Raw genomic sequence first — 12,500 nt, forward strand, 5'->3', positions numbered from 1 at the left:
CTGCTGGCGACCCGAGGCGGCGACGCCTTCGCCCGTTTGAGCGACATGACATCGCCGCTCGATATGAAACGTAGATGTTGGATCTCGGAGGACGGCGGCAGCTGGTGACCTCTGACCTTTGACCTCTGACCTCCGACGTCGCGGCGATCGAATCAACTTGATATCAAGTAGAAAAAGCGCTCGAGGACTCAAAGTCATCGCCGAAAAGAGAAGAAAGCAAAGGAAGTGAAGTTACAATCACAGATGTCGCTCTTCTCCGTTGTTGGCCTCCAGGTCTGAACGCTCACCTGAAACACGCCGCCGCTCTGACGCCGACGCTCTGACGCCGACGCTCTGACGCCGACGCTCTGACGCCGCTTCAGGGACCGCATGGAAAACACGAGACGTGAAACGGACAGAAAAGTTTTATCATCCTTAAAGGAATAAAAAGCGACACCGTATTGAAACCGGACTCACCACTAAGATACAAACACAAATAAGTTGGAAGTTGCACTGCACTTCAAATCTGGAAATCGTCACAATAGCCACTCGTTTGCATATCAGAGGGTAAATTATAATATACGAAACACAACGAAACAATCTCCTTTATTAAATCAATAATTCAGCTGTGAGGAAACAAGAGGCGAAGACAAGCCCTCAGCCAACACAAACGACTTTCATACGGTCCCTGAAATGGGGGAATAAAAAAATAACTCCCTTTCAGGCTTCGGCTCTTTTGGCTAAAAGCTACTCTCATGACTTTTATTTTGAAAGTGAAGCAAAGCAGCGGACGCTTCCTTCCTTCTTTTGTTCAATTAGTTCAAACTGAAAAGCAAAATGCGTCATTTTCTTTCTATAAGTGATTATTTAGATGGATCTCATACGAGACGTGGTTAGCCTAGCTTAGCATAAAGACTGGAAGCAGGCTGGATGTGTTACCTTTTAAAAATACACCACTAACACTAACGATTAGCATGTTGTATCTCGTTTGTTCTGGAACGGCAGAAATAGAAGTACGGCTAACTTTTTACACCCGTAGAGATTTTCTGCTTAACAAAAAAACATGGTGGAATTAGCAAGTTAGCTAGATAACTAGCCATATTTACACTGGTAGCTAGCTAGCATGCTTTTTGTTATCTTATTTCCTGTAACCAGTGTAGCATTAAAAGACTATGCAATTAGCAAGTTAGCTAGATAACTATCATATATAACCTGGTAGCTAGCAAGCATGCTAATTCCACCATGTCTTTCTAAAGCTTATTTCCTTTAACCAGCGTAGCATGAACACCATGCTTTAATGCTACACTGGTTACAGAATACGACCGCCAACGTGCCTGTTGACAGCAGGAAGTTGTTAAAGGTTTTTAAGCTTCGACGCTTCTCGACGTTACGACTCTGCTCGTTTTAGTCGTGACTATAAAGCGTAACCTTGGCGCCGTGAGTCAGTTTAGTTCATGTCGGAGTTCTTCTGTCCTATTTCATGACTCATGGTCTCTTTTCCATGTCCCTTTCTTGATATGGGTTTCCAAACCACAGACAGATCTTTGTGCTAAGCTAGGCTAACCACCCACACTCCAGAGATTGAAACCCAGCGCAACATCTGATTCTTCAAAGGAAAGCTAAAACGGAGCTAAAGACGGTTGATGCCGTAGTCCCTGATGCTAGTGTCTGGTTGGAGGGACCGTTACCAGACGCCTCAATCGAAGGCTGCCGAGCGACCGCTCAAACAAAAACCCGCCGTTAAGACGTCTCGCGGTGCTGAAGCGTAGCGTTAGCTCAGAGCGGCTTCGTGCGCTTCAGGTGAGTTTTGATGCGTCGGCTTCGTGGATCGCAGCACCGGTTGGTCGGATAAGAGCTGCGTCCTCCAGAGACGCGCACATGATTGACAGATGACCATGAAACAGCTGCTCTGCTACCGTGTGTGTGTGTGTGTGTGTGTGTGTGTGTGTGTGTGTGTGTGTGTGTGTGTGTGTGTGTACAGTAGGTCTCCTTCTATACAAACATCTGGTTCAGTATTAAAACCTCACTCGGCACGGAGCGCGATGACTGAATGCCAGAGAACGGTTTCCCAGGACAGCGTCCATCTGGCCGCCACTTCCTGTTTGTCCGCCCGCAGTTGGTTTAGTCCACAATGGAACGTTCCGTTCATCGAGCCGTCCCTCCCTGTGGAAAAGGTCACTGGTACGATCCACTGAGCCGAAGTGGATTTGTTTTTCAAACCCCCCCCGCAAACGGGTCACGATGGTTCCGTCCGCCAGTTCGGGTCGATGGAGCTCGATCATTGTGGCTCAGAAAAAGGGGGATGGAAGCCCCGCCCTTTAACGGCGGGCCCACGCAGCGTCGCCCTGCTTTCAGTTGTGTCCCGTCAGTAAGTCTGTCGGCGGGCGCGGCGGCGTCTTCGGGGGAGGCAGCGGCCTCGGCGGCGGCGGCGGTTTGGCGTTGGCCAGCCGCGGACTCGCCGCCCCCCCTCCCCCGCCGCCGTCGCTGTCAGCTCTGTCCGCTGGGATCGGAGGGGGCGGCGGCGGGAGGCGGGGCAGCGACATGGAGCCGTGGTGGTAGTGGAGGTGGTGGTGGGGGTTGTGGCGCAGGTGGTGACCGGCGGGGGGAGGGATCCGGGAGCAGGAGGAGGACGGGGGAGGCGGCGGCGGCGGCGGGGGAGGCGTGAGCGCCGCCGGCCTCAGGCTCTGGATCCGCCGGCACTCCTGGCAGATGCGCACGTGGCTGCAGCCCTGCAGGAAGCTGCGCAGCGGGGCGGGCGGCGCCGCCAGGGCCGACGCCGGGGGAGGCGGCGCCACGCAGGTGGCGGCTTTGCCGCCCAGCGGGTCCTCGAGCAGCCTCTGAGGGCCCGGCCCCAAATCGGGGAGCGCTCCCATGCCGCCCATTCCTCCCATGCCGCTGTAGAGTTTCCCGTTGCTGAGGCGCATCTCGCGGACCAGGCGGATCGGCCGCGGCGTGGCGAGAGCGAGGCGCGACGGGTGGCGCAGGACTCCGCCCCCGGCGCTGCTCAGAGGGCGGCGGCGGCGCGAGCGGGAACTCTTCTTACAGGAGACGGCGTTCCGAAACTCCGTCAGCATTTCCTGACAAACAGACACCTGAGAGCGAGAGACGAGGAGGAACGAGAAGGTTATTTAGTGTGTATATACATGTACACACACACACACACACACACACATGCACACATGCACAGACGCACACACACACACAGACGAACACACACACACACATGCAAAGACGCACACACACACACACACACACACATGCACAGGCGGATGACCTACTGAGGCGTTTGAGCTGAGGTTGAGGCCGGGGGCGGGGCAGGAGGACGAGAGAGGAAGAGGAGGAGGAGGAGGGTGATGATGAAGGTTTACCTCGTCCGTCTCTGCAGAGCGCCGCGTCGACCACAAGAACTCCATGATGGCCACGAAGACGGCGATGATGAGGCCGCAGATCAGAACCACGAAGATCCCCCCGATGTTCTCCATGCCCAGACCTGCAAGCAGAGAGGAAGTTAGACTTCTATACAACCAGAGGAGTCGCCCCCTGGTGGTCAGGAGAGAGAATGCAGCTTTAACACATGAAGCATAGACTTCTATACAACCAGAGGAGTCGCCCCCTGGTGGTCAGGAGAGAGAATGCAGCTTTAACACATGAAGCATAGACTTCTATACAACCAGAGGAGTCGCCTTATGAGGGAGATGCAGACACACACACACACACACACACACACACACACACACACACGCACACTTTTTGCTGCACAATCAGCAACAAAGAGACACTTGATTAGTCTTAATGGGTCTTAACAGGATCTTAATGGCTTGATGTTCTCTCTCTCTCTCACACACACACACACACACACACACACACACACACACACACACACAGATCAATACTCTGACAGCTGATTGGCTCCTGGAGGGAGGAAGTCGATTGACACAAAGCGTTGTGTTAAATAACAGAAACGTCGGCCAATCGATGCGACAAAAAGATAGAAAAACTAGATTTCATATCGGATGATGAAACGATGTTTCTATGTTTTGTGTGTCATCGCTTCAGGAAACACAACCAGACACAGGAAGCAGCATCGCCCTGCAGCGCCACCTGCTGGTTCATACACAGCGTCACCATGAGATCGTGTTGGAGTCCTAAAAAAACAACACATTTAAAACCTGAACGCCTCTTTTCCTGAACCCGAGAGACAAAGAGACAGAGATACAAAGAGACAGAGAGACAAAGAGACAGAGAGACAAAGAGACAGAGATCCAAAGAGACAGAAATACAAAGAGACAGAGAGACAAAGAGCCAGAGATACAAAGATACGTAGAGACAAAGAGACAGAGAGACAGAGAGAGAGAGATACAGAGAGACAAAGAGACAGAGAGACTGAGATACAAAGAGACAGAGCTGCAGAGAGACAAAGAGGCAGAGATACAAAGATACAGAGAGAAAAAGAGACAGAGAGAGAGAGAGAGAAGGAGACAGAGAGAGAGACAAAGAGACAAGGAGACAGAGAGACAGAGCTGCAGAGGGACATGTGTGTCTCCTGGTCTGCGGCTCTGACCCGGTCGCCCACCTTTGGCCCGGTGGTCTTCCTCCTTCGGGCACTGCCCCCCCTCCCACCAGCGCCGCTTCAGGATCTCCAGCCGGTTGCTCTCCTGCAGCTGCAGGATGCCCAACGTGATCTCGTCTCGGTAGGGAGAGCCTGCGGACAGGAAGTGACACCCACCTCACTCAGGGGACAGGAAGTGACACCCACCAACTCAGGGGACAGGAAGTGACCACCTTTTAAGACACACCTCTTAATTTCTACATTGACATTTTCCTCCTGCTGATAAACTGAGAAAGACTGAAGCGGCAGCCGCGGAGGTCGGCCGCCTTCAAAACATGCTGGGACGGGGTGACTCGCCCAGAGGCATGCTGGGACGGGGTGACTCGCCCAGAGGCATGCTGGGACGGGGTGACTCGCCCGGAGGCATGCTGGGACGGGGTGACTCACCCAGAGGCATGCTAGGACGCGGTGACTCACCCAGAGGCATGCTGGGACGCGGTGACTCACCCAGAGGCATGCTGGGAGGCGGTGACTCACCCAGAGGCATGCTGGGACGCGGTGACTCACCCAGAGGCATGCTGGGACGCGGTGACTCACCCAGAGGCATGCTGGGAGGCGGTGACTCACCCAGAGGCATGCTGGGACGTGGTGACTCACCCAGAGGCATGCTGGGACGTGGTGACTCACCCAGCGGCATGCTGGGACGCAGTAACTCACCCAGAGGCATGCTGGGACGTGGTGACTCACCCAGCGGCATGCCGATGCCGTATCCCTTGGTGTCCAGCAGGCCTCCGATCTGCGTGAGGTTGCAGTCCAGGCTGCGGTAGTACTCGTTCATGGTGCTCTCCATCAGGAAGGCGTACTTGGAGTTGAGCACGCGGGCGATGCCTTCCTCCGTGCTCTTCACGAACACGCTGGGCTGCTTGGAGTTCATGTAGTTCCACATCCGCTGGTACGTCTGGTACCGCGAGTTCTGGAAGATCAGGGTTCATACACATGTTGGCCAATGGATTCCATGACTTCCCTTAGACTTTTAACTAAATTTCCATTATTTTTCACAAAATTTTCAGGACTTTTCACAAAATTTTCAAAAAAAATTCACAACTTTTCACCAAATTTTCAAAACTTTTCACCAAATTTTCACAACTTTTAACCAAATTTTTACGACTTTTAACAACATTTTCACAAAATTTTCAAAAATATTCACAACTTTTCACAAAATTTTCACGATTTTTCACAAAAATTTCACGATTTTTCACCAAATTTCCACAACTTTTCACCAATTTTTTTACAACTTTTACCAAATTTTTACGACTTCACAAAATTTTCAAAAGAATTCACAATTTTCACAATTTTTCACAAAAAAAACTTTTTCAAAACTTTTCACAAAATTTTCACAAAATTTTCAAAAATTTTCACAAACATTTTAAGACTTTTCACAAAATTTTCACGACTTTTCAAAAAAATTTCACAACTTTTCACCAAATTTATGACTTAACAAAATGTTCACAACTTTTTACAAAATGTTCACAACTTTTCACATTTTCACAAAATGTTCAAGACTTTTCACAAAATTTCCACAACTTTTAATGTAATTTTCACGACTTTTCACCAAATTCTCTAAACTTTTCAAAAAAATTTCACAAAATTTTCACAACTTTTCACAAAATGTTCACGACTTTTCACCAAATTGTCACAACTTTTCAAAAAAAATTTCACAACTTTTCACCAAATTTATGACTTAACAAAATGTTGACAACTTTTTACAAAATGTTCACAACTTTTCACAACATTTTCAAAAAATGTTCAACAACTTTTAATGAAATTTTCACGACTTTTCACCAAATTTTCACAAAATTTTCAAAAATTTTCACAAACATTTTAAGACTTTTCACAAAATTTTCACGACTTTTCAAAAAAATTTCACAACTTTTCACCAAATTTATGACTTAACAAAATGTTCACAACTTTTTACAAAATGTTCACAACTTTTCACATTTTCACAAAATGTTCAAGACTTTTCACAAAATTTCCACAACTTTTAATGTAATTTTCACGACTTTTCACCAAATTCTCTAAACTTTTCAAAAAAATTTCACAAAATTTTCACAACTTTTCACAAAATGTTCACGACTTTTCACCAAATTGTCACAACTTTTCAAAAAAAATTTCACAACTTTTCACCAAATTTATGACTTAACAAAATGTTGACAACTTTTTACAAAATGTTCACAACTTTTCACAACATTTTCAAAAAATGTTCAACAACTTTTAATGAAATTTTCACGACTTTTCACCAAATTTTCTAAACTTTTCAAAAAAAATTCACAACTTTTCAGCAAATGTATATGACTTTTAACAAAATTTTCACAACTTTTCACAAAATATTCACGACTTTTCACAAATTTTCCAAAAATTTCACAACTTTTCACAAATTTTTCATAACCATTTACCAAATTGTTCACGACTTAAGCAAATTTTCACAACTTCAAAAAATTTCACAAAATTTTTATATTTCACAAAATTTTCACAACTTTTCACAAAATGTTCACGACTTTTCACCAAATTGTCACAACTTTTCAAAAAAATTTCACAACTTTTCACCAAATTTATGACTTCACAAAATGTTCACAACTTTTCACAACATTTTCAAAAAATGTTCAACAACTTTTAATGAAATTTTCATGACTTTTCACCAAATTTTCTAAACTTTTCAAAAAAATTTCACAAAATTTTCAAAACTTTTCACAAAATGTTCACGACTTTTCACCAAATTGTCACAACTTTTCAAAAAATTTTTCACAACTTTTCACCAAATTTATGACTTAACAAAATGTTGACAACTTTTTACAAAATGTTCACAACTTTTCACAACATTTTCAAAAAATGTTCAACAACTTTTAATGAAATTTTCACGACTTTTCACCAAATTTTCTAAACTTTTCAAAAAAAATTCACAACTTTTCAGCAAATGTATATGACTTTTAACAAAATTTTCACAACTTTTCACAAAATATTCACGACTTTTCACAAATTTTCCAAAAATTTCACAACTTTTCACAAATTTTTCATAACCATTTACCAAATTTTTCACGACTTAAGCAAATTTTCACAACTTCAAAAAATTTCACAAAATTTTTATATTTCACAAAATTTTCACAACTTTTCACAAAATGTTCACGACTTTTCACCAAATTGTCACAACTTTTCAAAAAAATTTCACAACTTTTCACCAAATTTATGACTTCACAAAATGTTCACAACTTTTCACAACATTTTCAAAAAATGTTCAACAACTTTTAATGAAATTTTCATGACTTTTCACCAAATTTTCTAAACTTTTCAAAAAAATTTCACAAAATTTTCAAAACTTTTCACAAAATGTTCACGACTTTTCACCAAATTGTCACAACTTTTCAAAAAAAATTTCACAACTTTTCACCAAATTTATGACTTAACAAAATGTTGACAACTTTTTACAAAATGTTCACAACTTTTCACAACATTTTCAAAAAATGTTCAACAACTTTTAATGAAATTTTCACGACTTTTCACCAAATTTTCTAAACTTTTCAAAAAAAATTCACAACTTTTCAGCAAATGTATATGACTTTTAACAAAATTTTCACAACTTTTCACAAAATATTCACGACTTTTCACAAATTTTCCAAAAATTTCACAACTTTTCACAAATTTTTCATAACCATTTACCAAATTTTTCACGACTTAAGCAAATTTTCACAACTTCAAAAAATTTCACAAAATTTTTATATTTCACAAAATTTTCACAACTTTTCACAAAATGTTCACGACTTTTCACCAAATTGTCACAACTTTTCAAAAAAATTTCACAACTTTTCACCAAATTTATGACTTCACAAAATGTTCACAACTTTTCACAACATTTTCAAAAAATGTTCAACAACTTTTAATGAAATTTTCATGACTTTTCACCAAATTTTCTAAACTTTTCAAAAAAATTTCACAAAATTTTCAAAACTTTTCACAAAATGTTCACGACTTTTCACCAAATTGTCACAACTTTTCAAAAAAATTTTCACAACTTTTCACCAAATTTATGACTTAACAAAATGTTGACAACTTTTTACAAAATGTTCACAACTTTTCACAACATTTTCAAAAAATGTTCAACAACTTTTAATGAAATTTTCACGACTTTTCACCAAATTTTCTAAACTTTTCAAAAAAAATTCACAACTTTTCAGCAAATGTATATGACTTTTAACAAAATTTTCACAACTTTTCACAAAATATTCACGACTTTTCACAAATTTTCCAAAAATTTCACAACTTTTCACAAATTTTTCATAACCATTTACCAAATTTTTCACGACTTAAGCAAATTTTCACAACTTCAAAAAATTTCACAAAATTTTTATATTTCACAAAATTTTCACAACTTTTCACAAAATGTTCACGACTTTTCACCAAATTGTCACAACTTTTCAAAAAAATTTCACAACTTTTCACCAAATTTATGACTTCACAAAATGTTCACAACTTTTCACAACATTTTCAAAAAATGTTCAACAACTTTTAATGAAATTTTCATGACTTTTCACCAAATTTTCTAAACTTTTCAAATAAATTTCACAAAATTTTCAAAACTTTTCACAAAACTTTTCACAACTTTTCACAAAATATTCACAAAACTTTTCACAACTTTTCACCAAATTTTCCCAACTTTTCACAATTTTTTCACGACCTTTTACCAAATTTTTCACGACTTCTAACCAAATTTTCACAACTTTTCCAAAAATGTTCACGACTTCACCAAATTTTTACAACTTTTCACAACATTTTCACAACTTTTCACAAAATGTTCAAGACTTTTCACAAAATTTCCACAACTTTTCACAAATGTTTTACGACTTTCCACCAAATTTCTATAACTTTTCACAAAATGTTCACGACTTTTCACCAAATTGTCACAACTTTTCAAAAAAAATTCACAACTTTTCACCAAATTTTCTAAACTTTTCAAAAAAATTTCACAAAATTTTCAAAACTTTTCACAAAATTTTTACAACTTTTCACAAAATTTTCAAAACTTTTCACAAAACTTTTCACAAAACTTTTCACAACTTTTCACAAAATATTCACAAAACTTTTCACAACTTTTCACAAAATATTCACGACTTTTCACACATTTTCCAAAATTTTCAGAAATTTTCACCAAATTTTCCCAACTTTTTACAATTTTTTCACGACCTTTTGCCAAATTTTTCACGACTTCTAACCAAATTTTCACTTTTCCAAAAATGTTCACGACTTCACCAAATTTTTACAACTTTTCACAACATTTTCACAAAATGTTCAAGACTTTTCACAAAATTTCCACAACTTTTCACAAATTTTTTACGACTTTCCACCAAATTTCTATGACTTTGAACAAAATGTTCACAACTTTTCACCAAATTTCTATGACTTAACAAAATTTTCACAACTTTTTACAAATGTTCACGACTTCACCAAATTTTCCAAACGAAAAAAAAAAAAATCACGACTTTTCACAAAATTTTTAAAACTTTTCAAAAACATTTCACAACTTTTTACAAAATTTTCAAACTTTTCACAAAATTTTTACAACTTTTAACAAAATTTTCACAACTTTTCACAAAATATTCACGACTTTTCACAAATTTTCCAAAAATTTCACAACTTTTCACAAATTTTTCATAACCATTTACCAAATTTTTCACAACTTTTAACCAAATTTTCACAACTTCAAAAAATTTCACAAAATTTTTATATTTCACAAAATTTTCGCAACTTTTCACCAAATGTTCACGACTTTTCACCAAATTTTCAAAACTTTTCAAAAAAAATTCACGACTTTTCACAAAATTTTCTACAATTTTCAAAAAACTTTCACAACTTTTCACAAAATTTTCAAAACTTTTCACCAAATTTTCAAAACTTCAAAAAAAAATTCACGACTTTTCACAAAATTTTCAACAATTTTCAAAAAAATTCACAACTTTCCACAAAATTTTCAAAAATGTTCACAAAATTTTTACAACTTTTCACCAAATTTTCAAAACTTTTCATAAAATTTTCAAAGATTTTCACAAAATTTTTACAACTTCACAAAATTTTCAAAACTTTTCACCAAATTTTCAAAACTTAGAAAAAAAAAATTCATGACTTTTCACAAAATTTTCACAACTTTTCACCAAATGTTCACGACTTTTCACCAAATTTTCAAAACTTTTCAAAAAAAATTAACGACTTTTCACAAAATTTTCTACAATTTTCCAAAAACTTTCACAACTTTTCACAAAATTTTCAAAACTTTTCACCAAATTTTCAAAACTTCAAAAAAAAATTCACGACTTTTCACAAAATTTTCAACAATTTTCAAAAAAATTCACAACTTTCCACAAAATTTTCAAAAATGTTCACAAAATTTTTACAACTTTTCACCAAATTTTCAAAACTTAAAAAAAAAAATTCACGACTTTTCACAAAATTTTCAACAATTTTCAAAAAAATTTCACAACTTTTCACAAAATTTTCACAACTTAAACATTTATATAGATGCCTGTATGTTTGCTGCTGATATGTTGAGCCTCTTTCTTTTAAAAGCAGATTCATTATTTATAACTCGTGAACGTAATGAACGTCGTGAACACATGAATATAACACATTCATAGGACTTTGCTACACTTGTACTACCCCCTCACCATGAAGAAGGTCATGGTGGAGCCCCCGTGGATGGTGCCGTACTGGATGTTGGTTTGGTCCGCCAGGTCGTCCGGCGACTCGATGGGAGCCTCCATCCTCTGCACCGTCAGGAACGCCGCCAGGTTGGCCGTGTAGGACGAGATGATGATGAGGGTGAACGCCCACCTGAGAGGGGCAGAGAGGAAGATGTGCTTTCACCTTCATTGACCTCCAGAGAGTTCGTCCTGCGAGGGGAAAGGCAGATGGAGAGAGCTGCAGGAAACAATTACAGGACGTTCAGGTAGAAACCATCAACCTAAACATGAACTGCAGCAGCAAGAGACAGAAGTGATGAGCGAGGGAATTAGGAAGGGAGCCGAAGGAGGAGGAGGAAGAGGAGGATATGATGGAGGAAGGAAGGATTTGATGGGAGAGAGGCATGAAACATAGTTAACACATTTAGAGTTAAACAGAGAAAGAAAGGTTTCAAGAAGACACAGAGTTTGAGCTCAGGCGAACACATTCAATCATTATTTCACACTCTGAACATTCCCGGTTGTGATTGGCTGGCCGGCCCAGCGGGCAGGAAAGAACGTTGACGTTGCACATTTCTGCAGAACAAGGTCGCGTTCAATGTCAACCGTTCATTCTGTTGCATATGGTGAGAGCACGTTCAGTAGCCGAAGCCCAACGGACGCTTGTTACGTATTTATGCTCGTTACATTGTTACATCTTTCTGTTAGATTGTTACATTGTGACGTTACATTGTGACGTTACATTGTGACGTTACATTGTTACATTGTGACGTTACATTGTTACATTGTGACGTTACATTGTTACATTGTGACGTTACATTGTGACGTTACATTGTTACATTGTGACGTTACATTGTGACGTTACATTGTTACATTCTGACGTTACATTGTTACATTGTGACGTTACATTGTTACATTGTGACGTTACATTGTGACGTTACATTGTGACGTTACATTGTTACATTGTGACGTTACATTGTTACATTGTGACGTTACATTGTTACATTGTGACGTTACATTGTTACATTGTGACGTTACATTGTTACATTGTGACGTTACATTGTTACATTGTGACGTTACATTGTTACATCTTTCTGTTAGATTGTTACATAAGAGTGTTAAGCTATGTTTTAATGTTGTTATGTCATTACGCTATGTCGTTGTTACATAGTTGAATGACGTCGCTACGTTACGTCGCTACGTTACGTCGCTACGTTGAGTACCAGCCATTGGACATGAGAGTTTCTTTG

At 39.7% G+C, this 12,500-nt stretch overlaps 1 protein-coding gene across 1 annotated transcript in view; it reads right to left on the reverse strand.

Moving 5' to 3' along the window:
* The window catches only part of LOC137801425 (glutamate receptor ionotropic, kainate 5-like), a gene marked incomplete at its 5' end in the record, with an annotated part of 32,862 nt that overhangs the window by 430 nt on the left and 19,932 nt on the right, over positions 1–12,500 (reverse strand). Inside the window, 5 exons of the mRNA XM_068598834.1 lie at positions 1–3,071; positions 3,348–3,469; positions 4,553–4,681; positions 5,276–5,501; positions 11,236–11,401. The exon at positions 1–3,071 is cut by the window's left edge and continues 430 nt beyond it. Coding sequence (XP_068454935.1) covers positions 2,331–3,071; positions 3,348–3,469; positions 4,553–4,681; positions 5,276–5,501; positions 11,236–11,401 — 1,384 coding nt within the window. The remainder of the gene's footprint in view (positions 3,072–3,347; positions 3,470–4,552; positions 4,682–5,275; positions 5,502–11,235; positions 11,402–12,500) is intronic.

Source organism: Clinocottus analis, unplaced genomic scaffold (genome assembly GCF_023055335.1).
Source record: "Clinocottus analis isolate CAN_PGR_092001 unplaced genomic scaffold, fCliAna1.0.p SCAF_107, whole genome shotgun sequence".
Classification (NCBI taxonomy): Eukaryota; Metazoa; Chordata; class Actinopteri; order Perciformes; family Cottidae; genus Clinocottus; species Clinocottus analis.